The sequence below is a fragment of the Megalobrama amblycephala genome, linkage group LG8 (genome assembly GCF_018812025.1).
Source record: "Megalobrama amblycephala isolate DHTTF-2021 linkage group LG8, ASM1881202v1, whole genome shotgun sequence".
Classification (NCBI taxonomy): Eukaryota; Metazoa; Chordata; class Actinopteri; order Cypriniformes; family Xenocyprididae; genus Megalobrama; species Megalobrama amblycephala.
Genome location: NC_063051.1, coordinates 9,884,975 through 9,912,828, shown reverse-complemented (window position 1 = coordinate 9,912,828; position 27,854 = coordinate 9,884,975). Strand labels below are relative to the sequence as shown.

The 27,854-nt window shown below is 37.6% G+C and overlaps 2 protein-coding genes across 8 annotated transcripts; both read left to right on the top strand.

Annotated features, from left to right (window-relative positions):
- The first annotated feature begins 1,887 nt into the window (after positions 1 to 1,887).
- Positions 1,888 to 14,731, top strand: rbm5 (RNA binding motif protein 5). Of its 6 annotated transcripts, none has more exons than XM_048199155.1 (25): positions 1,888 to 1,985; positions 2,632 to 2,669; positions 3,271 to 3,460; positions 3,546 to 3,701; positions 5,528 to 5,597; positions 6,193 to 6,266; positions 7,069 to 7,152; positions 7,929 to 7,989; positions 8,460 to 8,525; positions 8,715 to 8,875; positions 9,034 to 9,131; positions 9,266 to 9,353; positions 9,444 to 9,512; positions 9,615 to 9,684; positions 9,817 to 9,917; positions 10,583 to 10,703; positions 10,799 to 10,890; positions 10,979 to 11,149; positions 11,747 to 11,887; positions 11,973 to 12,041; positions 12,131 to 12,304; positions 12,390 to 12,464; positions 12,571 to 12,671; positions 12,783 to 12,912; positions 14,324 to 14,731. In XM_048199155.1, the coding sequence occupies exons 2-25, from the start codon at positions 2,653 to 2,655 to the stop codon at positions 14,447 to 14,449; spliced, it is 2,505 nt and encodes an 834-aa protein (XP_048055112.1). In that variant the 5' UTR covers positions 1,888 to 1,985; positions 2,632 to 2,652; the 3' UTR covers positions 14,450 to 14,731. The 6 variants fall into 6 exon arrangements, with proteins under 6 accessions (XP_048055112.1, XP_048055113.1, XP_048055110.1 ...); XM_048199156.1 differs by having other exon boundaries at positions 1,900 to 2,061; positions 10,592 to 10,703; XM_048199153.1 differs by having other exon boundaries at positions 1,900 to 2,061; positions 2,632 to 2,693; positions 10,592 to 10,703.
- Positions 14,732 to 17,520: 2,789 nt separating this feature from the next.
- On the top strand, positions 17,521 to 23,663 carry LOC125273254 (protein rolling stone). Of its 2 annotated transcripts, XM_048198463.1 has the most exons (4): positions 17,521 to 17,851; positions 18,113 to 18,210; positions 18,569 to 18,791; positions 22,451 to 23,663. In XM_048198463.1, the coding sequence occupies exons 1-4, from the start codon at positions 17,836 to 17,838 to the stop codon at positions 23,059 to 23,061; spliced, it is 948 nt and encodes a 315-aa protein (XP_048054420.1). In that variant the 5' UTR covers positions 17,521 to 17,835; the 3' UTR covers positions 23,062 to 23,663. The 2 variants fall into 2 exon arrangements, with proteins under 2 accessions (XP_048054420.1, XP_048054421.1); XM_048198464.1 differs by lacking the exon at positions 17,521 to 17,851 and having other exon boundaries at positions 18,196 to 18,320.
- The last annotated feature ends 4,191 nt before the right edge of the window (positions 23,664 to 27,854 follow it).

Genomic DNA, 27,854 nt, shown 5'->3' with positions numbered 1-27,854 from the left:
CTGTGAAGATCACATTCAGGGCTTTGCAGAGATACCAAATGTTTGGAGGTGTAACCATGACAACTCCCTCTCCTTGGTCTTTAAATATGACTGAATGATGAAATTTACCATCTCAGGAAGATGTTATGGGGTTTCAAATCAGAATAGGACTTTCTGTTATGAAACAGGGCATCAATTTCATACATGTCCACTGTGGACACCAAGACTTGCATGGCATATCAGGCATTTTGGAGACACAACAAGTGAATAGGGAAAGAAATTATATATCAATATTTTTATGAAATATAAGATATTCATATGAAAATGTTCCCATTTATCACACTTCTTTTTTCATCACATGTTGCCTAAGTACACATTAATATGCAAATTAGATACCGTGTATAGTTGCATAGCATAAAATGGGAATGGCATTTATGACCATGTTTACATGCATATTGCATAAAGTAAAATGTAAATCATTCTGTCATATCTTTCATAACATAGTTGAGAATCATCTTTATACAAAGTTAACCTAAAATTGACTGGTGAATTCATGTCTTTTCATGTCTTTTAAGCTGCATGTCCTCAGATGACATAGCACAACATAGGAATAAAATATATATTTTTCAAAAATGTCTATTTAGTTTGTTTCTTATGCTCCAAACAATGTATTGACCTAAAAAAAAACTAAATTCACAAAAAATATAAAATAAAATATATAATAAAAATATAAAATATAAATAAAAATCTGGATATAATTGTAATAAATATAAATATATTCATCATAAAATATATTTTTCGTTAGGCTTAAAGGGTTAGTTCACCCAAAAATGAAAATAATGTCATTTATTACTCACCCTTATGTTGTTCCACACCCGTAAGATCTTCGTTCATCTTTGGAACACAAATTAAGATATTTTTTTTTTTAAATCCGATGGCTCCGTGAGGCCTGCATAGGGAGCAATGACATCTCTCAAGATCCATAAATGTACTAAAAACATATTTAAATCAGTTCATGTGAGTTCAGTGGTTCTATCTTAATATTATAAAGTGACAAGAATATTTTTGGTGCGCCAAAAAAACAAAATAACGACTTATATAGTGATGGACGATTGCAAAACACTGAAGCACATTGAATCAGTGTGTCGAATCAGTGGTTCGGAGCGTCAAAGTCACGTGATTTCAGCAGTTTGGCGGTTTGACACGCGATCCGAATCATGATTCGATACACTGATTCATTATGATCCGATGCTTCCTGAAGCAGTGTTTTGAAATCGGCCATCACTAAATAAGTCGTTATTTTGTTTTGTTTTTGGCGCACCAAAAATATTCTTGCCGCTTTATAATATTAATATTGAACCACTGTACTCACATGAACTGATTTAAATATGTTTTTAGTACCTTAATGGATCTTGAGAGAGGAAATGTCATTGCTCCCTATGCAGGCCTCACAGAGCCATCTGATTTATACTAAAATATCTTAATTTGTGTTCCGAAGATTAACAAAGGTGTTATGGGTGTGGAACGGCATGAGGGTGAGTAATAGCCTAAATGACATTATTTTCATTTTTGGGTGAACTAACCCTTTAATATGCAAAAAGCACCATGAAACAACTTCTAGTTTTTCAGTTAGTCAAATAGTTTGTTATCTTCTTATCAAATATCACAGATAGTAGAAGAGTATGTCCAAAATATGGTATTTAAAATAATCTTGTTATCAAATATATATAAAAACAAACAGCAATCATCACAGGCTAAATCACAAATAAATAATAAATTATATACTCCTAGGTCAAACAGTTTATCCTTTGATCAAATGTCACAGATGGACATTAGAGGAGGGGCGATCGACCAAATCGGCTAAAAAACTACATTTCCCATCATGCAACAGCAACAACACGCCACAATCCTATCTAAATGCATTCTGGGAAGGAGAAGCTTGTAGACCATTTTAGCTGCAGATGACATCGAATGATCTGATCAAGTGTGTGATCTTTTGGCGAGAGGTGATCTGTTTGCAGTCATTGCATTTCTCAATATTTGAGAAATATTTCACTTCAGTGTTTCGTTGAATTATATTTGGTAAGTTTTCGTTGTTTCGGGGCGTTTTTTGCGCCCTTTTCAACGACAACACGACGACACAGTCTCCATTTTGATGTGCCTTCCTGTAGCTAACTGAACTTCTCACATAACGAAAATGGAGACCACACGAACAAAAACTACTACCACGGGCTTATTAGACGTGTAATATTGAAATAGCATGTGTTTTGGACATATACTGGTAAAACCGTGTTTTACGGGCATGTACCATGGTATTCTTTGACGTACATTGTATTACCATGTAAATACCGTGATATTGAAATGCATTCAGTTCTGTAAAGATATACATTATATGCAGTGTAGTGTTTTTCTTATAACAAGTGCTGTCATCTTATGAGATGGTAATATTGCGGTAACGTTACGTACATTAATTTCATGGTACTTCTAAGAATACCATAGTACATGCACAACAGAAAACACACTTTATATCATTGACCAAGAGCACATACGTTTGTGGTTTTAACACAAGTAATTTCCATATAATTTGTGATCATGATATGTGCAACAGATTAACATTGTAATATAACTAATTGTTTTACATCTTTTAAACAGGCCTTGTATTGAGAAACGAAGATGGGAGCAGATAAACGGTCAGTGTTTTATGACTTCATGAGGTAACTATTCTCTCAACTAGGGATGTGCCCAAAGCCTAAATCCGAATGCGGAAAGGCATAGGAAAATGAAAAACACCATTTACGGATCCCCTGAAGGGACATGGTGAGGCTTGCTGCGGTAGTTGGTTATATTACAATACATCATGATTTTGCTTATCATGTGAAGATCGTAAGGAGAGATGATTGACAGGACAGATCCTAAGCATCATTGACAAATATCTTAGAAAATGTGTGGTCAGTACCGCCGCTTCCTATGCACAGAGTACGCGTAATCGCGAATTGTATTGTGAAAAGCGAGTGTGCATTCAAAAGCGATTTCTATATAAGATAGCGGCTCCCTGCTGCCCCAAAATTATATACAATATAATTACCTAACTATATAAATGAGAGCAAATGCAAAAGCATTAAAATATATTTTTTACTCTCATCTCACTTTTTTTTTTTCATCACCATGTCCCTTTAGTGGCTCCGTAGAATGCGTCATTTCCTTTCCGAACATAGTGTTCGGCTTCTGGCACATCCCTACTCACAAACTTAATTTGAACGTCATAATGTCATAATCTTGTTGTAATCATAGGGTTAGCCGTACAGAACGCAGCGGCAGGTACGGCTCTGAACAGTCTCGCGATGACGACCGCAGGGACCGCCGAGATCGCGACGATCGCGGATACGACTCTCATCGCTGGAGTGATGATCGTCGTAGTGACCGTTACGATGGTGAACGTGGCGACAGAAGTGATCGATATTGGAGCAGGGACAGTCCTGAGGTGAGGACTTACCAATATGGATGTGTTGATTAGATGTTTTGACACCGAATGATGCTCACTTTACTAATTCTCATCCGTGTAACAGCGAGGGAGGAAACGGCGCAGCAGCGACGGGTCTGATGACGGACACCACTCGGATGGTGATTACTCTGAGCATGATTACAGGGGAGACCCAGCTGACGAGAAGGAGAGCAAGACCATCATGCTCCGGGGTCTGCCCATGAACACATCAGAGGCAGATGTAAGTCCTTTGTCTGTTTTCCCCAAATGGTCAGAAGCAGTATCTTAAGAAATTTCCATAGGAATAAAATCTTAAAAGAGTCATGGAAGTTACTGAAAATATAATATAATTATCATTAATAAATAAATGTAATAAATAATCTAGGCTCGAAATTAATACTATCGGATCATGGAAATTTCTGCAATGCATATAACTTAAAATGAAACATTTTTAAATTTAAGTTATTTATTATGACTAATAAATATATTCACAAATTTTTGTGATTTTTTTTTTTTTTTTTTTTTTTTTTTAAAGGTGGCCTAGAACGTTCTTTCACAAGATGTAATATAAGTCTAAGGTGTCCCCTGAATGTCTGTGAAGTTTCAGCTCAAAATACCCCATAGATTTTTTTTTAATTAATTTTTTTAACTGCCTATTTTGGGGCGTCATTAACTATGCACCGATTCAGGCTGCGGCCCCTTTAAATCACGCGCTCCCTGCCCCTTGAGTTCTCGACTATAATACAGTGCATTTACAAAGTTCACACAGCTTATATAACCCTCAAATGGATCTTTACAAGATGTTCGTCATGCATACTTCATGTATGCGTCGGATCATGTGAGTATAGTATTTATTTGGATGTTTACATTTGATTCTGAACGAGTTTAATAGTGCTCCGTGGCTAAAGCTAACATTACGCACTGTTGGAGAGATTTATAAAGAATGAAGATGTTTATGCATTATACAGACTGCAAGTGTTTAAAAATGAAAATAGCAACGGCTCTCTTTTCTCCGTGAATACAGTAATAAACGATGGTAACTTTAACCACATTTAACAGTACATTAGCAACATGCTAACGTTCACAATTCACAAATAGTGAATATAATAAATAATACAGCTGCAATATAAATTGAGAATCATGTTTTTTTTGGTTTAAAATAGAGATCACAAATCTCCCACTATTTTGAATAGACAAGCAAAATAACATAATAATATTATAGTATATAAATAATAGTAATTCACTACAGATTCTGACAAAATGTTAATTGCTTCATTCTATTTAAAACATTTAATTAATTTGAATTAATTCTTTTTTTTAAAAACTGATTGAATGATTCAATGACTCATAAAGACTTCTCTTGTTTCATTACTGGATGAATTAGCATTTTTTTGAACAAATCTCTTAAATAAATGATTCAGTGACAAATATTTTTTTAAGTCACTTGTTGGCACATAGTGGTGTAATGATTTAATTGATACAATCTTTATTTGAAGCATCGAGTTTCGCACAAAAGGTGGTTTACTCTATTTTGATCGCTACCTTAGACATCAGTGTTTATATCCGAACTATACATTTTTATCCCGGTACTTCTGTGATATTTTGAATTATTGTAACAAAGAAATAACTGTGATTGAAATGAGCTTGTGAAGCTGTTCCATACCTATACATGACAACGGCTCTCTCTGAATCAGCAGCAGCACCAACGCAGATCTGAATGTTTGCAGTGATCGTACTTGTCAAAGTTTTAATAGACACAGTCGAATCGTTCTTATTTAGCAGTAAGATCGAATGGGTGTTTGAATCGATATTGCAATCCTTTAACAATTAATCATGCAGCTCTAAAAAATAATAATAAATTTAATAAATATATGAAATAGATTAAAACTAAGTAAAATTAAGTAAACCAGTTTTTTATTAATTCAAATTAGTTTTAGTTAATAAATGCATTCTAAAGTTTTTAGATTTAACTATTATTATATTTAATCCTGGATTTCACTGTGAAAATCAAAATGAAATCTGGCTTCGTTAAACAAAATTTATCTGACTTCGCCTTGTAATCCACAGATTCGAGCAGCCATTGACCAGCTCGAGGGGCCTAAGCCGATGGACGTGAGGCTGATGAAAAAGAGAACAGGTGAGACTGATGTACCGCGGATCCTTCCCCTCCCAAACAAACCTGTGTCCGCTGGGCCAACCTGCTTCCGCTCAAACGCCTTTTGCCATAGCAACATGTTATCTGACCTGTTTTACCCTTCAGGCCACTGAGTTAAGAAATTTGTTACACATTAGATACATGTTTGGAGGTAAGTTTTTGTATAGGTTGTGTGTGGCGCAAAATTGGCAGTTTTATTCATGCCAATTGAAGTTACATGAATGTAGAAGCAGTCATGTATCTTCTTCATCTTGTTTAAGTAGGTACCCGCATATAAAATTCATCCAAGTTTATCTGATGGCAGCATCTGTCTCATAAAGATTACAAGAAAATGTTTATGACTGTTTACTTTGTTTTGATTATTGATTCAACTTACTTTATCATGATTAGACCAACAGCTAGAATATTATAAGGTGCTGTTGCTATGGTAAAAGTTTCCAGGCAACCCCCGTACATCTCTTTGGCCTCTCTGGGTCAAGGGGGTCACGAAGCAGTTTGTGACAGAGTTTGAATGTTGTACCACTGAACCATTTTAAACTAACACGCCTCCCGTCTGTATATCTGAATGCCTCTCTAGGTATAAGCCGAGGTTTCGCCTTCGTGGAGTTTTATCACTTGCAAGATGCTACCCGATGGATGGAGACCAATCAGGTTGCTTCCTAATCACCAAGTCTAGCTTTTGCCCTGGGGAATAATGCAATTTAAGTACAAAAAGACAAACTGAGGGGAAAAAAAGCAAAGTTGCTGCCCCAGCAGACTATATGGACTGAAATGGACTGGAGCTCTTGTTTTTGAAGGCAAGGTGTGACCAAAACATAGAAGAGCCATTTGATGGATACACTGGCTTTTCATCTAAGTCATGTTATTAACTTTTTACAAGAACTGTTTGTTAGCACGTGTAATTAAAAAAAAAAAAAAAAAAAGTATTGATTTTTAAGAGGGAAAGGGAGAAGTTATATAGTTCAGGTGTGACTTGAATGACTCAAATGGGCTTTAAGCTACAAATTTTCAATGCTTTGAAAAATGTTTTGCATAGGTGATGTTAAGTGTTTTAGTTTTTTTTTTTTTTTTTTTTTTTTTTTTTTTTTTTTTTGAAGTTGTTCAAGTCTAGAAGTAGAAGTGAAGTGTGGTGCTATATTTAACATCCCATTTCATGGACCTCAGCATTAAATATCTCAGCAGTTTTTAATAGTAATTAGTTTTTTGCGCAGAGAAAGTAAATGCCTCGTCTTGAAAGTCCCCCCCCATCCCGTTTAAGAAAGGAGTGCCTTTTTTTTTTACACTCTGTTCCGGCCCCATCCGGACACTCGGGTCCCAAACACACACCATCTTACACATTAAACCCTCCCGGGCGATCCTCACCCTAAACCCTCGTGGCTAATGTGGTTGTTCTTGGGCTGAGATCAAGCTTTCGCAAGAGAGAAAATAACCAAACCTTTTCTTCCTTTTTCAGAAACTGCTGACCGTTCAAGGCAAGACTGTTGCCGTGCACTACAGCAACAACCGGCACAAGTTTGAGGACTGGCTCTGCAGCTCAGTAAGTTACATGGGCTTCTCAAAATGTTGAACTGAAGTTAGAATATCAATTTCATGGTGAATATTGTAACGGCATCATTCAGAAATTTCATTATTAGACGTTTTAAAAAAAAAAAGTTTCACAATAGGGAAAATGTTTTATGAAATCATTTATCCACGCTATCGTCAAAAGTTTATGGTCAATTTTGTATTTCTGATAGAAACTAATTCTTAATCATCAGAGCAACTGATCAAAAGTGACAAAGATATTTATAATGTTACAAAAGATTACAGTTTCAAATTAATAAACTACAATAAAAACTTTATATTCATAAATGAATCCTGGAGAGAAGGGATTTTTCTGCAGACTTGGTGAGCATGAGATGCGTCTTTCTAATACATTAAGAAATCTTATTGACCCTAAACTTTTGAATGGTAGTGTGTGTATATAAGGTATAGTTATTGTTGTAAGAAGTTTAGTTGTGTATTGTAATTTTTTTTTTTTTTTCTTCCTATGAACAACCTTTGATGCAGATAAGTCATTGAAATAAATGATGAATATTGTGCAAAATAAATGACTTGAGCTAAGATCTTAAAAATGTTCTCAAAAACATCCCTAGCTGAGCTTTGCTTTGGAAAACATAGTTATACACAATTTAATTGTAGCATCTCAGTATTTCAAATGGTCCACTTGGTGGGCGTCCATCACGGTAAGTGTTCAAGCCACTGTAGTGTGCTTGTTACCTGATGCCCCATAGCAGAAGTGTCAATTAAAACAATATGACCGGTTGCTTGCAGTGTGGCCTGTACAATTTCCGGAGGAGGCTGAAGTGCTTCAGGTGTGGCGCAGTTAAAGCGGGTAAGTAGATCCCTGAGCAGGAAACCGCTGTCTGCACCCATCCGGATGGTCAAGTCAAACACCGTCATGTCCTTTTTTTTGAACTAATAAGATGTATGTGGAGTTATCTTCAGTTTTCTTTACTAATACATGATAGTGATGAATTGTTTTTATCACTCATAATTGTTTGCTACTCTTTTTCTTTCATTTTTTTGTATCTAGTACCTGATTTTATGGCTCCTCTTCAGAGTGAAATGTTTGTTAATCAAACCAGGCATCAAAAAATAAAACACAATAAGCCTTTATATTATTGTTTACAGTATCTGCCTCATCAGTGCCAACCATTTAAAAATAAAATACTCATTTTTGGATTGTAGGGATCGAATCATGATGTGCCCACAGCTTCTTATGGGGCAGTAATGTGGTTTGAATCAGGCTTCTGTGTTTTAAAGAAACTCAATATGCTTTTGTTCTTTTGTGTTTATTTTCAGATTCTGAGTCCAGCAGCACCACAGGAGCCACAGAAACCCAACCCAGTGGAGATTACTATGGCGATAGTAAGGACATTCCCACTGAATCAGAGATGCACAATTAAAATTATCTGAAATATCAATTGCATATTATCAGCCTGAAAAATTGGCCAGTTTCTAGACTGATAATGATTTAAATGCCAATGTTGGCTGATACCGGTATAACACCAATACTCATTTTTGCATTCACATTGACATGTTTGCATGATTTGACAGCCATCATCCTGAGGAACATCGCCCCTCACTCCACTGTTGAAGCCATACTGTCTTCACTCGCCCCTTACGCCAACCTCTCGCCCGGCAACATCCGCCTTATTAAGGACAAACAGACGGGTCAGAACAGAGGGTTTGCCTTCGTCCAACTTGCCTCTCCTTTGGTACCTATTTTCTCCCTTCCTCAGTCTTTACAAATCTCTTTTGTTCAAAAGATTAAATATAGAGTTTTTGTTCTTTTAAGAGAAACCAGTGTTTTTTTGAAGATGCGATAAGTACTTTTGTAAGTTTTTAGCACATTCTGATGATAATTGTTTTGCAGGAAGCGTCACAGCTCCTAACCATCCTACAAGGCTTACAGCCCCCTCTTAAGCTGGATGGGAAAACTATTGGAGTCGACTATGCCAAGAGTGCTCGAAAGTATGTACCTCTCACTCATTTCTTTGTGCTGTTATCTGTAGTTGTCTTGCTCAGAAGAAATCTTCCATGGGATGTAGCTTGATTATTAATTCAATTTATTAAAAAGCCTTTTTTTTTTTTTTTTTCCCCCTCAGGGACCTGTTATTACCAGATGGGAACCGTGTTAGTGCCTTTTCGGTTGCCAGCACAGCCATTGCAGCTGCTCAGTGGTCCTCTAGTCAGGTGCGAACAACTTTATTGTAACCATGCCTTAATGATAAAGCAGAATTCTGCATGCACGACTGATTTAATTGACTACAATTCACTTTACAGCCTCAGCAGAGCGTGGAGCCAACATCAGAATACAGCTACCTGCAGGAGGGATATGTATCCTACTCGCAGGTCAGCTGACTGCACAGTCTAAAACAACATAAAAATTTGCAGGACAATGTTTGAATGAATCAGTTTTATAAGTGCCAAGCTAAGATGGTTTGTTGTGTTTAGGAGTACCAGGCGTACTATCAGCAGCAGGCTGGAGTTGTGGACCCTTCCCAGGCTAATGGCATACTTGGAGGTAACATTTGCCTGGCTTTGTATCTAACCACCCATTATGATTCTCCAATTAAACTGGATAGAGTTTGACATTTTGCCAGATCAGAATATTTTGTAAAAAAAAATTTACAAAATTTTGCTTACTGCTTTACAGCTGCTCCAGGTGTGAAGGTTCTTCCTGCCGCTACCGGAGTGGTGATCTCTCAGACTGCGCAGGTCTATCAACCTCATATCATCAGCCAGCCAGCTACTCAGGTGACTTTTTTTTAAAAACTTGCTTAGATAAATAAAAATGATTTCAAATAAGACAAAACAAGCTTTAAAATAAGTTTAAATAACTATTTAAAAAATTCAGCGTCTTCCAATCTTTTTTTTTTTTTTTTTACATTTTTATTTTAATTCAGTCCCTCAACAACTGGCAATTTTTACCTAATGACTAAGTTTATCACAGTCTTGGAAAACCTGGATATGAGGGTTTTTTTTAATGGAAAAAGTCATGGATATAAATAAAATCTTAGTCATTTGTATTTTTTATAACTAAATTTCTAGGTAGTTACTGGGCATGTCAAGCCTGAAGATATTTTATTGGGTAGAAATTACTATTTGAGTAGAAAATAATTGTAAAAACTCCCAAGTAATCACAAACCACTAGAAAAGTCATAAATTAGTTATTAAAATCTAAAAAAACATTATTGAAACTTCTATAATTAAATTATTTATAATTATTTTATTTAACTGTTTCTGTAAATAAAAAATGTTTGAAAACAAGCATCATTGTCATTACAGCAGAAGTACCAGAAATATCACTGGGGTCCTTCAGCTATTGTCTTTGACAACAGGGGGCCTCGGAGTAAAAAAGGTTGAGAGCCAGCCTAGTGTAATGATCGTTCTGATGTCATTATAACCAATTTTATTGTCAGACATTGCAGATTGAAGGCAAAGGCCAGCCCATCACAGCCGCTGCCACCATTTCCACCCCAGCAGCATCTGCAGTCGCGGCAACTAGCACAGCAACAGCTACCTCTCAGGAAAACCAAGCCAGTAAGATCAGATCATTAAATCCACACCATCCAATCAGAAAACAGGATGCTACAGGTCATTTTCTGATTCTTTTGCCATTTTCCCCTTTCCTCTAGCTGTCCCAGACACTTCATCCTATCAGTACGATGAGTCTTCTGGGTATTATTACGACCCCAGCACTGGCCTGTACTATGACCCAAACACACATGTATGTGTTCCATGCCGTTTTTGGCAAGATAATTCTATATTTCATTTGAGAACTTGTAGAATGTTCTAAATGTTGTTTCTGTCTGTAGTACTATTACAACTCCCAGACTCAGCAGTATCTGTACTGGGATGGGGAGAAGCAGGCCTACGTGCCGGCGGTGGACGCCAACAATGCGGCTCAGAACGCTGCCTCCACATCCACTCCTCAGAAAGAGGGCAAAGAGAAGAAAGAGAAACCTAAGAGCAAAACGGCTCAGCAGGTAATAAGTTTATGCTCGGATGCTTTTAATGTGTTATAATACTAAGTGATCAGACTTTTGCTTGCTTTTGTGGTAAATTTGCTTGCTAGGCAATACAACAGGTGAAAAAATTTAATTGCAGAGGCTGAGATTGAAAGATGTGATGTGCTGCTCTTCATTTACACGTATGCAGCTCATAATACTTTGTTCATTTACTGTGAATCAAGCTGTTCTGATATTTAATATTATAAATATAATGGCTTAACGATGGCTTAACATTTGAAAGAAATGATTGAAGAAATTACAATGTAAATGTTAGTATTGTAATTTTACAGTTAAAAAATTACAAAAACTAGTACGACTGCTATGAATTTTATTGCTGAGACTGGGGCTCTTTTGAATTGAGCCAGTAAGCAACCAACCTGAACACCCTAGCAACCTCGTTAGCAACACATTTAAACCCAATCAGAATACACCTTTTAGCACTGTCCTAGCAGCCATTTACAACACCCTAGCAACATACCGGCGAGTTCTGCACCGGCATTATGTTCAGAAAATGAAGAAAATTGTTTGATTTCAGTCCTTCATTGGTGCTAAAAATCTATCTCTGTCCGTCAGATTGCGAAGGACATGGAGCGCTGGGCCAAGAGTCTGAACAAACAGAAGGAGAACTTCAGGAGCAGCTTCCAGCCCATCAGTCAGGAGGAGAGGAGGGAGGCAGCAGCAGCTGATGCTGGTTTCACGCTCTTTGAGAAGAAGGTATTGCTGAAGAGACACTGCATTCTATAATCAAAATGATGATGGTTTTGTCATAATTCATAGTGTTTTCTTTGCACGTGTGCAGGCAGGGGCTCTGGAGAGGCTTGTAACAGAGGCATCTAAAGCAACAGAAGAAGAGAGCTCCTCATCAAAGGTGCCAAAAGCACTGTGCACCACTACAAAACACATCAGGTTATCAAGTCACATTAGCTTATTCGTTTACCTCTCTTTGCTGCGCCACAGGTGGGGCTGGTGGCGGCGTACAGCGGCGACAGTGAGCCGGAGGAGTGCCTGGATGGAGATGACAGGGAGGACAAGTTGACCGACTGGAAAAAGATGGCGTGCCTGCTGTGCCGGAGGCAGTTCCCCAGTAAAGAAGCTCTGATCCGCCATCAGCAGCTCTCAGACCTGCACAAGGTAATTAGCCAGGGCTAATTTGAGTTTTTATAATTGTTTCCGTCTCTTCTGAAAATATTAAAATCTAAATGTCTGTGTTTTCCAGCAAAACTTGGAGGTTCTCAGGAGATCCAAACTGAGCGAAGCAGAACTGGAGGAGTTGGAGAGGAAAGAGACAGAGGTGTGAAAACTTATTATAAATACACACAGCCATACTTCCTCCTTTTAAAGATTATTTCCTGGAATTGGCTGACATGCCATGTCCCTTTTTACCTTGTTCTGAACAGATGAAGTACAGAGACAGGGCTGCTGAGAGAAGAGAGAAATACGGTATCCCTGAACCCCCTGCACCCAAGAAAAGGAAATTTACCCAGCCAGCACCTGTAGTGTAAGTTTTAATCGCAATATGTTTTGCGTTTCGTTCAGTAGAGGTGGTTATGATGACAATACAATTGCACTAACAATATTAAGATGGATTTTGCACCATTCGATTTTGCAGAAATTACGAACAGCCCACAAAGGACGGATTGAACAGCGATAATATCGGCAATAAGATGCTGCAGGCCATGGGCTGGAAGGAAGGCAAAGGTCTGGGTAGAAACCAACAAGGCATCACAACACCTATTGAGGTATGACTCATTCTTCCTGTCATGTTATCATGCTACATTTAGTATTTGATAAACATTTTAACACACAAGTGTTTTGTGTGATTAGCGTTAAGTAATTTTCAATGTAGGTGTTGTATGAATTTGGCCAGCACCAATGAGCTTTTTACTTTTTTTTTACTTTGCTTTTTGAGATTAAGATTGAAAATCAAGATGTTTTAAAGTTTTTGTGAGAAAGTTAAGTGTCGCATTTACCTGTGCTGTTCCGTATGCAATGCAAAAACAGCAAAACATTTTCTTTGTCATGAATTTTTGACAACTCACCAAAAATATAATGTTGATTTTGAACCCTGTTCTCAGCCTCAGTAGCTGGCAGATGTGTGCAAATAGCTGACTTGTCTATGATGTTATCAGCATGAATATGCCATCCTGTGTCAAGAAACGGGTTGGGAGAGCTGTTAGTGACCCCTCCCATCCTGCATACAGTCTTTTCAGCCTTCTGGAAGACTGGTTAAAATGAGAACTGCCAGATTTCAGAATAGCATTTTTCCATGTGCTTTAAAGATTTTAAACACCATCTGACTTCTACACTCCTGTTATCTTGAGTTTTCTCTCTTTTGTAGTACAGTAATTAAGTTTACTGTTATTATATGTAATAATTGTTGTTTTCTACTAAGCACTGTATTTGGTATCTGCAACTATTATAATATATTGCATGTGTTTGGGACGCCTCATACTAGGGGTGGGAAGAAAAATAGATGCATCACGATTCTGGATCAATTCTAAGAATTTCAGAATTTGTTCTGAGCTTTGTAACCGCAGTTGCACGATGATGCTTCGAGTGCTTTAGAAACACCCATATCCTGTTTGCTTCCAATTCCACACTCAAACACACACACCACTTGAACCTTTCAAACTAAATTAATGTTAACCTACTCAGTTATGTCTTAAGAGATTAAACATTACAAACCACAACTTATATTTAGGAAATTGAGCATTAATGCAGTTTATTAGATCTCCCTCTGACTGTGATGTCATCAATAGGCTAATAATCAAACAGTAAAGCTGAGAAAGAAAAATCACTGTAATGTTCAAATACTCTTAAATAACAAAAGCACTCTGTTTATTGCTTGTAATGTTTTGTTGTTCCTCATTAATTACTAGTCTACTTGCTTTTGTTTTGCTACATTAGTTTATATATTTAAAATCTTAACATACTGTTGTATTCATTTAGTTTAACTGGTAATTATTTATAAAGTACTTATTACATATGTAATTAAATAAAAAATACATCGATTTTTGCATGTCAGTAATCCAGAATCGTATTGTGAGGTGCCTAAAGATTCCCACCCCTACCTCATACCGGTGAAAAATTCCTTGTATGTTTTGCATACTTGGCCAATAAATAAAGTTGATTGACTGATCTTGCCTGCAGGCTCAGTTGAGAATGAAAGGAGCCGGTTTGGGAACTAAAGGAAGCAGCTACAGCCTCTCAGCTTCAGATACCTACAAGGATGCAGTCCGGAAAGCCATGTTTGCACGCTTCACGGAAATTGAGTGAATGAGAATTTATGTCATGTCAGTTTGGCAAAAAGAATTGTGACTTTGGTCCTCTGTGCTGAGGAGTGTCATGTATTTATTTTGACTTGAGAAATTCTGTTGATGAACATTGGATATGCGACTATAAGAATGTGTACATATGTACAAAGTCCTCGAGAAATGTGAAAAACATGTTTTTGATTTTGGTTATTTGCTTTTTCCAAAATAGATCTTGAGCTCTGTAAAGTTTATATATGATCTCATTTTTGTACATAAGAAAATAAATGAGACGACCTGAATTGAATTTGAGTGCTTTCATTTTTTTGTTTCACAGAACATTTTTGTAATTTTTTTTCCCGGTGAGACTTTATGCTGATTGGGTTGTTTGGTTTGAGACATCAAAAATTTACAAGGCAAATCTGAAGTGTATGTGTGCTGCCTGGAAGCTAAAAAAATAATTCTGTAGAGAACTCTTTCCTGTTTCTCTTAACCGCAACACCTTTCACTACTTCAGACATGCAAGGGTTTGCCAAAGTGATGCTTTGTCATGCTACCAAAAGTTGAGAATGTTTTGATTTCATTGCAGATATCTCTGACGCCTCTTGATCAAAGAATCCCACCACCATTGTTTAGCAGATTTTATCTAAAGTGACTTGCAGGCAGGTCTAGTTGTGCTTCTGTGAATCCAAAATGCTGTATTCTATAAAAAAAAAAGAAATACTAAAAATAACAATAAAACTGTTCTTTCCACACGCTTAAACAGATCTTACATTTATTCAATAATATATTTATTTTTATAATTTTTTTTTTTTAAAAAAGGTCTCTGCTACATTGTGAATGTAGTCACGGTTGAGTTGGCATGGCTTCTCACATTTCAATATTTCTTACTCTCTGTTTGCCTATCAAGGTTCTTCTGCATGTTTGAACACGACATGTTTGTTTTACTGGTTTCGTACATTTGCTGCCTGTGGCATAGTTTTTCATACGTGAGATGTTGGAACAATACCAAGTTCACAGGAATCAACCTTTTTCAGGAGAACAAACTTGTTTGTAATGTCACTGCTGACTGACTGGGTGGAGAAACTTGACATGTCAGTGTCGCCAACAAACTTCCACTAATGCAAACAAGTATTAGAAAGTTATTTTTGTTGGAACGCCTAATTCTAGAGAGTTGTTACTTACAATGAATGTCATGGATATACAGTACTGTTATGCAGTACACCTTTATGTCCCCATTATATATATATATATATATATATATATATATATATATATATATATATATATATATATATATGTCTTAATATATTGGATAAAATATGTCATCCTTGAATGTTTTTAAAGATGAAAATAATTTTTATCACAATGTTACATTTTAGTGAACATAAAATAACTTTGGTTTGACTGAATGTTGCTGTTTTGTGGTTAATATTTAACAATCTCTTAAGTATTCATTGATTTTCATTGGGTAAACTTTTTAAAGGACATTTTGTCTTTTATTATCATTATTGGGATTGCTCCATTTATTATTTTATTATTATTCTCTGAAATGATGCTTAAACATGCTCAAACTCAGGCAACTTTGAACATGAGTCAGGACTGGTGCAAATTTGCATCTGATATGAGTTCCAGAGTTCAGTGTGGCAAAATGGCTCTAGCGCCACCTACAAAAAAAAAAAAAAATAAATTAAACCGTGCGTCTTGCAATACATACATTTCATCGTACATGTATGAAATTTGTGCAAACATGGTCATATCCAGGAAAAAAAAATAATATTTAACCTCAAAGCAATATTTCATGCCCATCTATTTATTTAATTTGTCCTATTAAGTAGTTCTATAATTAGTGGCATAATGTACAACCATGTGGTGATATGTAGAAAGCAACAAAATAAATGGGCATCATAATAATAAATAATAATAATACTACTCAGGGAAAAACTGACCAAAATTGTTTGATCATGGTGTTAATACTAGGAAAAAATTCTATTTTTAACATTTATAAATGTTTATTTTAAAATGTCTTTGTTGCACATGTTACATGTAGGCTAGCCTTAATTTTTTCTCCTGACCACAGATGGCACTGAATCTCATCTCAGCACTTGATGAATGGCTACACTATTTTTAATTTTGTCATTTCATCTGAATATCAACATTTGTGAGATTTAGTAAGTCAGAACAGTTGTAAGGTTAATTGATCTAATTTTGTATCTCAGGAAAATACTGATCTATGACCATTATGATGAATATCAAAGTTATTGTGTCTATTTGTCAATGAGCGATTTGTGGGAACAATGTTTAGATTTGTGGAGTAAAATTAGACCCTTGGGGTAAGATGACCCACCAGAATTGGCTTAGAATGCCTCTAGCTGAATGTTGTTATTTTTAAATTTAATAACTGTTGTAATTAAAGGGGTTATTATTCAGTATTTCCATGAATAGATTTCAGACATCTTTGCTTTCATTAAAACCTATAGGTTAGTTGAGTGAAATCATTCAGTTTGCATAGTGTTGATATTGTGACACATCTTCAATTAAAATATGGGCAATTAAATAAATAAATATTCATATACCTGTGTGTGTGTATAAGTCATAGAATAATTTTACCTTTCAGATGCATCTCTTTTATTGGTATTCTGCTTTGTCATGGGTTATTCAATTATCAACTAAATTGTCAAAATAAAATTAACTACAATAGCTTTAGTATTTTACATTATTAATTTTTGTTATATATATATATATATATATATATTATATCAAAAAGTCATTTTTTACATTCTGTAAAAGTTTATCCATGGGGGACCATGTTATACCTCTTAATATGACATTTGGTGCTATAACTAAATTAGCAAATGTTTCTATTTCCTATAATAACACAATGGCCAATGCAGCATCATCCACGTCCTGCACGTGCTAAACTTACATCTAAATATGTTAAAGTAAAAGTAAATCCACATTGTTCTTAGGTGAGGCATCTTCCACCATTCTGCCCTACATGCTATTGTAAAACAGTAAATTATGCATAACTACATGCAAATAACCTTCAACCTAATCCTAACCCTATAGTTAAGTGCATGTTGTTAATTATTGTTAATCAGTATGAAATGTATAATTACACTGTAACAAGGACACCTTAAAATAAAGTGTAACCCTTTTTTGCAAGAGCATTTTGACATTTAGCCACATTTCAGAGACTCCGCGTTAATCTTGTTGGGATGTATGAGAGATTCACATGTTCACTATTACGGTTTGCAGCTCCAGTTATTTCATTAGAAAGTTTCCCAGACAAGCAGTGCAGTGTTTGTCCCGCTGCTATGGACACGTGATGGATCTGAATATCAAGGTGTAGGAGTCATTTCCAACCTTAGATTTACACGTGTTTCTGGTGAACGCGGCAGTTGACAGTGGATGCATTCTTGCGAAGGTTAGTCAGAAACGTTATTTATTCCTTGGTATGAGTTGCATGAAACTTATTGTAGTAGGCCTATTATTTAACAGGACAGGTCTGAATTGTTTGCTAATTACAGCATTACTTCAAACCAGAAAGACTGGTTCGTATTGGAAGTGAAAGTCTTTTTAAAATGCTAATTCATATGTCACTTAGGAATGTTTTTGTATTTTAAACAAATGTGAACTGACTTCCAAGTAAGCAGATGCATTGATTGTTTTTGGTTATTGGTGACAGTCATGGGTGCTAGTTGGACACACCTCTGGAGGGAGGAGTTCAGAGTTCACAAACTCCACCTTCTTCCTTCTGAACCAGAGCTTTTGCTTCAGCCACGGGTGAGTTTGAACACTGACCCAACAATCTGTGTGGACGAAGTCAAAATGAGTTCATATTCTTTAGTGTGTGAACCCTGCTGGAAATACCAGGCCAAAGGTTTTGCAACAAGGTAGATGGTTTGTTGCTGATTCAATGTGGTCTACCAGCCTTCTAGATCAGCTAATGATTGTAAATGACTCGCCTGGAGTTAGAAACCAAGTTATATGATCTATCAGCTATGCTACTAGTTTCATTGTTATCATTTGTTTGGAAATGATGCTAGGGACAATGAATGCATGTGTGTATTATGTCAGTTTCAAAAAATCCATTATAATGAGGACTGAAATGTGAAGTTGAAATAACTTCTCTTGTTTCCAGTGGGATATTCCTCCATTATTGTGGCTTCTGTACAGATGTTTTATGCTGGTCTACACCGTCAGCTGGTTGATCTACACGGCTCTTCTCTTCAACACACCTAAATTCCTCATTTTTCTTAGCCATATCTCGTACTCTCTCATGGTGATCTACTATCTGGTTGCGCTCAATAATCTAGCCTGGGCTTTCTTGGAGGTCAGATGCTCCTCACACAGAATGAAAAGAGGTATTGTTGTGCAATCAGTGCATCGCTTATCAATTGACCAATTGATCTGAGAAAGACACCGTGACCCCATGAAGTATCTGACAGTGATGCGCGGATCAATGTATAAACAACCCGCACCCGACCGACGTTTTCAACTAACCCGCCCGCAACTCGGACCGCAAAAAAAGAAAGAAAATATTGTACCCGACCCGCTTCCTTACCCGCATTTTTTTAAAAGTAGGCTAGTAAATGCTCATCGTAGCGTCATTGGGCCATATTTGGAAACGTGTGACAGCCCTTAGGAGCGCAAACTGTTTTTTTCTGAATGCTGTATGATAAAGCCTAGTGTTATGTAATAAAGGCTTGATTTATTCATTTATTTCGTTTCATTTTCTTAACAATTAAGATGCTGCAGCATGTGTTTATCCAGTCTAATCGAAGTGTGCGTCTCTCCCCCGACTTTCCCAACAAAAATCCCGCCCCCTCTCAGAAAATACATAAAACTGACATTACTGATCTATATGCGTTTAAAAGTAGCCTATTAAAATGGTACAATGGCATTGCTCAGTTCAACGTGTTGGGAAATCGGCATTTTGTCCCGCGTCAGCATTTATTCAAAAGTTAATAACGCTCAACATTAATAATGTTACTATTTCATTCTTTCATTATTTCGGCAAATGTCTCCCACACTTTGCTCTTTCTATTTGTGTATTTGTGGAGCTTCCACTCCCCAGTCTTCACCTTTTCTCTTGCCGCCTCCATCTCTACCTGCAGACTGAGCTCGTGCGTCATCTTCGCGCAAGTTGTTCAGCCAATAAAGTCTAGGCCTATGTATTTCATAGAAAATTGTGTCTAGTACTATATAAATTACAAAGGTTAATTGGCATCTTTATTTTAAACGACCCGACCGACCGCGACCCGAATATCATTAAAAATATTTTTGGATGACTCGTAACCGCGGGTAACCAAGGGTGACCGCAGGCACCCGCTCGTTTTGGATCAACCCGCGCATCACTGGTATCTGAACACACTTAAACACATCTGAATGTCACTTCATTAATAGGGCTTAACTTTAATAACGTGAGCCTTGAAAGCAGTTACACAGGTGAACTGAGGTGAGGGAGGTGCAGAAAGTTTATTAAAGTAATATGAGAATACAAATTACACAATAACTACAAAACAAAAAGCACCAACATACCAGCCTTAGGGGTCGTTCACCAGACACGGTTTTTTAACAAAAACTGAAAACTTTTTGTGTGTTTTGTCCGTTTATTTACACAACTGCATTTTGGGGGCCTGAAAACACTAACTTTGTAAAACAGGTTTCAAAGGTTAAAGGCGCTCTAAGCGATTCTGAGCGGAGTAACTTCCTGTTGACGTTCGAAGTGTTGTCAAACAAAACAGAGGCTAGCTAGACCCTCCCTCTTCTACTCCTCCTGGCCCTCCCCTCCGTGCTTCCTGAACATAGTTCCTGAAACAGTCATGAACCATAGACTGTAAAACGCGCATTTAAAATGTAAGTAGCTTGCGTATTGACGCTGCTTGTCGGTTATTGGCTGGAGCATGTTTATTATGCTAAGTGGTCCAGGCTGCACCAGTTTGTTTTTATTGCAGTTTTCGGAGCTTGTGGCGACTACAGAGACCGCGTTTTTTACAGTGTGTTCAGGGGACAGGCAGCTAGCGCATAGTGAGGAGATGTTTGCGGTATGTGAAAAAAAAAAATTGGGCCTAAAAACGCGTCAAATCGCTTAGAGCGCCTTTAAGTTTTTGAAAATGATACCATTATGGTCTCCATGTAAACTACAAAAACTCATGCGCATGCATATTATGTGTTCAGGTGCGTAGTGTTTCTTTATAAAGTGACATCGCCAACTACTGGCCTGGCAGCAGAATACAGTGTTATAGTCGTTTTTGCAGATCCGTGTGAACGGGGATCGTTTTGAAGAGCTGTCGTCTGTACGCAATAAACGCAAAGAAAAAGCCTTTTTAGTTTTTTTATCATTGTTATGTAAACGTAACTTAGTCAGTTGTTGTCTTTCTAAGGGTATGTTTACACGACAATGTATGCTAACGGTATCATTTTCAAAAACCGTTGTCGTGTAAGGGGCCGTTTGCAAAACACCGTTTTCAACTAAAAACTGAAAACTTTTTATGCATTTTGGCCGTTCATTTACACAACAGCGCCGTTTTAGTGGCCTGAAAATGCACACTTTTGAAAATGGGTTTCAAGTTGCAAGTTGCAACGGGTTGCAAGTTTTTGAAAACAGTCTCTGTGTAAACAACAAAAACCGAATCAATGGTGTCCTCTGTACGTGAAAAACTCAAAGGAATAACGTCTCCGTTTTAACCATAGTTGTCGTGTAAACGTACCCTAAATGAACGGCCATAATGCATACAAAGCTTTTCATTTTTAGTTGAAAACGGTGTTGTGTAAACGGCCCCTAAAACACTGGGTTAGGCTATATATAGTACACGCAGGGAAGCTATAAGATAACAAGGGAAACAAGAAACATCCGGAGATACAATCAAGGAAACCAGAAAAAAGGACTACAACATATCACAGGAAACAGGAAAATGTAAATACAATATAAATGTCCAAACAAACTGAGAACATGAAACAGAGCATCAATGTATTATAAAACTACAAACCCATCATGTTTTGCATTGCATTTTCCAGCAAAGAAGTGTTTATGAATACACTTACATTACGCCTGTATAATTTTCAGCTTGCTGCAATTAAATATTTTCTCAAAAAAAAAGTAAACAAAGGGTTAGTTCATCCAAAAATGAAAATAATGTAATTTATTACTCACACTCATGTCGTTCATCTACACCCGTAAGACCTTCGTTCATCTTCAGAACACAAATTAAGATATTGTTGATGAAATCCGATGGCTCAGTGAGGCCTCCATTGCCAGCAATGTTACTGCACCTCTCAAGATCCATAAAGGTACTAAAAACATATTTGAAACAGTTCATGTGACTTCAGTGGTTCTATCTTAATATTATAAAGCGATTAAGAATAGGCTACTTTTTATGCACCAAGAAAAAAAAAACGTCTTACGGACGTGGAACGTCATGAGGGTGAGTAATAAATGACAATATTTTCATTTTTGGGTGAACTAACCCTTTAACATTTAATTAAATATATAAATATTGTTTCTTGTAAAAATAAAAATGCATTGATTAAAAAATAAAAAATATTCTTTTGTGGTGGAACCAGTGAAAAAATCTTTATTGTTGAGCCCTGATTACATCACAATATAAAACGTCAATCAATCAAACATCAAAGAGCTCAAATGCTCTTTTTTCCCCCCAAAATATTGTTTTGAGCCACTTTGCAGTGACTTTTTAAAAGAAGTCATGCTCTCCAAGGCTGCATTTATTTGATCAAAAATACAGTAAAAACAGGAATATTGTGAAATATTATTACAATTTAAAATAACTTTTTTCTATTTGAATATACTTTAAAATGTAATTTATTTTTGTGATGACAGTTGAATTTTCAGCATCATTATTCCAGTCTTCAGTGTCACATGATCCTTCAGAAATCATTCTAATATGATGATTTGCTGCTCAAGAAACATTTATTATTTTTGATCAATTTAATGTGCTAAATAAAAATAATAAAAATAATTGTAATTAAAAAATGTGTAAAAAAATGTCCTTTCCTCCACTAGGGGTCAGTACTGAGTGTGACACCCTCCTCTCTCCTCCCGTGGCTCTCACCGCTGCTCTCTGTCTGCAGTGGTTCCTGCATTCAGTGGTGGGCTGTTGTTCATTAACCGTCTCCTTACTCTACTGGACCATAATCCACCCCTCAGACCAGCACTCCCTCACAGCCTTCAACATCAACATCCACTTCATCAACAGCATCCAGACCGCCGTGGATCTGCTGCTGTCCTCCACACCCGTACATCTCACCCACTTCTTCTACGCCGTGCTGGCAGGAGTCCTTTATGTCATATTTGCTGTTGTTTATTGGCTATTGGGCTGCACCAATCTGTTTGGTCAACCCTACATCTACAGCATTCTTGATTTCAGTGGGTGCCCCCTAGTGGCCACACTTTGCATTCTGGGAGTTTGTCTGCTTTGTTTACCATCCTGCCACTTTGTGCTGTGGAACATGCAGTTACTGAGGGAGTGGATGGTGAGCAGGGAGAAAGCGAGGAGAATGGCTCTGAACAGAGAGGTTTGGTGGTGGGTGAAGGTATCTGGAGGAGCAACCTTTGACCTCGTACCTTCACTGGATCCAGCAGACTCTGTGTTTGAGCCTAGAGGACAACCGTGATGGAGGACCAGCAGTCACAATCAATCACTCTTGTTTGAGGCATTTCGGGTCTGTCCGAATGTACATTTCCCTATTTTAGCAAGCATATCTTGATTTTAAAGGGGGCATATCATGAAAATATCTGTGTTTAAGTGCTATAATCGGGTCCCCAGTGCATCTACCAACCCAGAAAACGTGAAAAAGGACAACCCCGTAACCTTGTTTTGGTAAGGCTATCTCTACAAGCATGTGAAAAAACGAGCCGTTCAGATTTTGCTCCCCTAGTGACGTAGGAAGGGGATCTTATTATAATATTACCGCCCCTTAATCTGTATGTTTCCACCCATTTGGTTTCGAAGCGACAACGGTGTACCAGTAACACTGGTCCTGGAGTGTAGCTGTCCTGCACAGTTTAGCTACAACCCTGATCAAACACACTTGAATGTCTTCAGGATTACTAAAGCTACGTGAAGGAAGGTGAGTTGGGTCGGAGCAAAACTCTGCAGGACAGCAGCACTCATCCTTGAGTTTGTGATATGTCTCAGCTATGTACACATTATCACTGATCTGTTAATGGCTATAATAGTAAACTCTCCATAAACTCCTGGCATCTGAGCCACTAAGAACGCAGTGATGTAATTTTATTTATGAAGGGAATGCGTCCATACGCCAGTAAGTGCAAGTCATTTTACAACAGACTGCTTTGCACACGTGGGTCACTAAAAGACAGGATTTGCACAGAAGTTGATTCTTAAAGATAGATCGACTGTTCATGATCCAATTTCATATATATTTTGTGATGTTTGCAAATTCTTTCTTAATATGCATCGTTAGCACAATGCTAATGTACTGTTAAAGGTGCTAAAGAGGATGTTTTGTTTTATACATTTTTGCAGTATTACTTGAAACTGTCTTTACTAACTGATAAAAGACTATTTATTAGGTGCACTGAAAGGAATAATATTAATATACATCATCTGTGCACGAGGTAGGGCCTTAAAAACATCAGCCAATCATTTACGCGATCATCGCGTAAACGATTGGCCCTCTGGCTTGTCAATCACTGCCATGACGTTCCTTGTGAGAGACGTGCGTGGATTGGCCCTCTGGCTTGTCAATCACTGCCATGACGATCCATGTGAGAGACGAGCGGCTGCGCGCTCCAGTAACTTTCCACACTGTACAGGCGCTGCATGCAATGTTTTTGTCAGGAGACAGGAGTAACAACTGCAGATTATGAGTCACCTGCGGTGAGTCCGAAATGAATCCACGGCTTTAGGTCGCGCACACACTTAACGATTGTAAGGCCGATTATGAATGTAAATTGATACTTATGACTGATCGCGTTCAAACGCGTCCAGTCAGAGCCAGTTGCTTTCAGTCTGCGATTACAGCCGGTGTTCAAATTCCATGTGAAAGTATATAAATCTGCTTCAGGAGCAGGAAAAAATCGCTGTATGTTGAGCATAGTCAGAATGTTTTAGCTAGTCGTTAAATGTGTGCCCGGCTTAATAACACAGCGAATGCCGGTGTTAAACACTCGTGTTCAGATACTCGTGCACGAGTTTTGGGAGGCGTTCCCTCTAAATGAGCTGTGAAGGAGGGGGGTTGTTCTTACCCATGCGCTCATTTCAAAAACTCAGTCGACAAAAAGAACCTCTTTAGCACCTTTAAATGTGGCTAAAGTTACCATTGTTTCTTACTGTATTCACGGAGACCATAGCCATGTCGTTTTTTTTTGTTTTTTACCCAAAAACACTTGCAGTCTGTATAATGCATAAACGCTTCTTCATTCTTATTTAGTCTCTCCAACAGTGTGTGGCTTTAGCCACGTTAGCAGTGCACTATGTTGGCAAACATCCACAAAATACATGCCATACCTGATCTGATATGCTGCATCACAAACAATTTGTAATGATCCATTTTGAAAGTTATGTTTGCTGTGTGAGCTTCTCCTTTATTATTTATACCTCAGTGAAGTGGAATCACGAGCTTGGGGTGAGCTCATTCGCATTTAAAGGTACGCAAACACCAAATCAGGGCTTTTTTATTCTCCCATTTTGAGCTGAAACTTCACTGACTCATTCTGGGGACCTCTGAGAATTATATTACATCTTGTAAAAAGAGGCATAATAGGTCACCTTTAAGATTTTTATCTTATTATTATCTTATTTTCTGTAATATAAAACTCTCAAAACTTACTTAAAATTCTTTAGTTTAGTTTAGTCGTGGCTTCATGGTTAGAGAGTCAGACTGTTAACCAGAAGGTTGTGGGTTTGATTCTCAATACCGGCAGTGAATGACTGAGCAGTAACCCCCAATCGTTCCCTGGGCGTCACAGCAAAATGGCTGCCCACTGCTCTGGGTGTGTGTGTGTGTGTTCACTACTCCTAATGTGTGTGCACTAACTTGATGAGTTAAATGCAGTTCTGACTACTTGGCCTTCACACATCACATCACTTTCACTTTTTATTTCTTTTACTTTTTAGTGGGCTGGACTCTGATCCAAATTTGGTTGGTTAGATCTGAAATGAGATGCAATGACCATGTCAAGCACTAGAGGTCAGCAGTGTCCTCTTAGAAATATAATTCAAGTCCAGACTGAAAATCTCAAATTCAAAATGTTATTTTTGAATTAATTTAACAAAGAAATGTGATGCAATATCGATAAGAATGTTAAAGATGAATTCAATTTAAAATTGATTTGATCTGATTTATATATATTAAGATTTAATTATTTTTAATTTAACAAATTGTTTAGATCTACCTTTTAGTAGAAAAAAAGCAAAATGTAAGAATTTTGTGGACTTTTGAATCACATTATATATTTAATTAGACTTGAAAGACCACTTTAGAGTTCAGAATTCAATTGTTCTTTGGTGAATCTCATGAAGAAAATGTGCAAGTCATAATTCAGCCCTTTTTGTACTATTAAAGTACATACATTCTCATTTTACTGTATAAGCTTAATTACTTGTGCTTAATTGTCATGGAAATTATGTTATAATTTTCAACAAAAAATCTAAATGGTTCTAAAAGGTGACACAGATGTGTTCATGATGAATTTTATAACATATATTACTTGTATTTGAGAATAAGTTACTCTCAAAATCAAAGTAAATGCATTTACGATTGAATCCATGTTCCCAAGCAGTTCAATGCAGCAGTGTTGGACTTTGCCCTGTGGTCTGTCCTCATCTCGTCAGGTCTCGTGTAGAGAATTGGCGTGGAGTGGAGTGTGTCTGTGCTGTTTGCCCTTCAGAGCCGGTACAATAACACTCATGCTCTGTTGAGAGGGGTCGTGGCAGTGGCACACAACAGTCTTTTGCCTGAGTCACTCTACTTGTTTTTGGTCTCTCATCTCTTGTCATCAACGTGACCCTCGCTGAATCAAAGAGTTCAGTATCTGTCTGTGTGATTCAGAGCTTAGTCACAGTTGATGCTACTGTTGCTCGTGTTTGTTTTGTGTGTGCATTTATGTGCCTGCTTTTATAGAACTACAGAATCATATTTGCTCAAATTTGTGCCTCTATTATATATATATATGGCTATTTTATAATATATATATATATAATATACACTCCGATCAGGCATAACATTATGACCACCTTCTTAATATTGTGTTGGTCCCCCTTTTGCTGCCAAAACAGCCCTGACCCATCGAGGCATGGACTCCTCTAGACCTCTGAAGGTGTGCTGTGGTATCTGGCACCAAGATGTTAAGTCCTGTAAGTTGCGAGGTGGGACCTCCATGGATCGGACTTGTTTGTTCAGCACATCCCACAGATGCTCGATTGGATTGAGATCTGGGGAATTTGGAGGCCAAGTCAACACCTCAAACTCATTGTTGTGCTCCTAAAACCATTCCTGAACCATTTTTGCTTTGTGGCAGGGCGCATTATCCTGCTGAAAGAGGCCACGGCCACCAGGGAATACCGTTTCCATGAAAGGGTGTACATGGCCTGCAACAATGCTTAGGTAGGTGGTATGTGTCAAAGTAACATCCACATGGATGGCAGGACCCAAGGTTTCCCAGCATCACACTGCCTTCGCCAGCTTGCCTTTTTCCCGTAGTGCATCCTGGTGCCATGTGTTCCCCAGGTAAGCGACGTACACGCACTCGGCCATCTACGTGATGTAAAAGAAAACGTGATTCATCAAACCAGGCCACCTTCTTCCATTGCTCCGTGGTCCAGTTCTGATGCTCACGTGTCCACTGTTGGCGCTTTCAGCGGTGGACAGGGGTCAGCATGGGCACCCTGACTGGTCTGCGGCTATGCAGCTCCATACGCAACAAACTGATGCACTGTGTATTCTGAGACCTTTCTATCAGAACCAGCATTAACTTCTACAGCAGCTCGTCTGTTGGATCGGACCACATGGGCCAGCCTTCGCTCCCCACGTGCATCAATGAGCCTTGACCGCCCATGACCCTGTCGCCAGTTCACCTCTGTTCCTTCCTTGGAGCACTTTTGATAGATACTGACCACTGCAGACCGGGAACACCCCACAAGAGCTGCAGTTTTGGAGATGCTCTGACCCAGTCGTCTAGACATCACAATTTGGCCCTTCTCAAACTCATTTTTCCTGCTTCTAACACATCAACTTTGAGGACAAAATGTTCACTTGCTGCCTAATATATCCCACCCACTAACAGGTGCCGTGATGAAGAGATAATCAGTGTTATTCACTTCAGCTGTCAGTGCTCATAATGGTATGCCTGATCTGTGTGTGTGTGTATGTGTATGTATATATATATATATATATATATGCATGTTACAACATCAACTTATGCCTGCTCATGAAATTCCCAT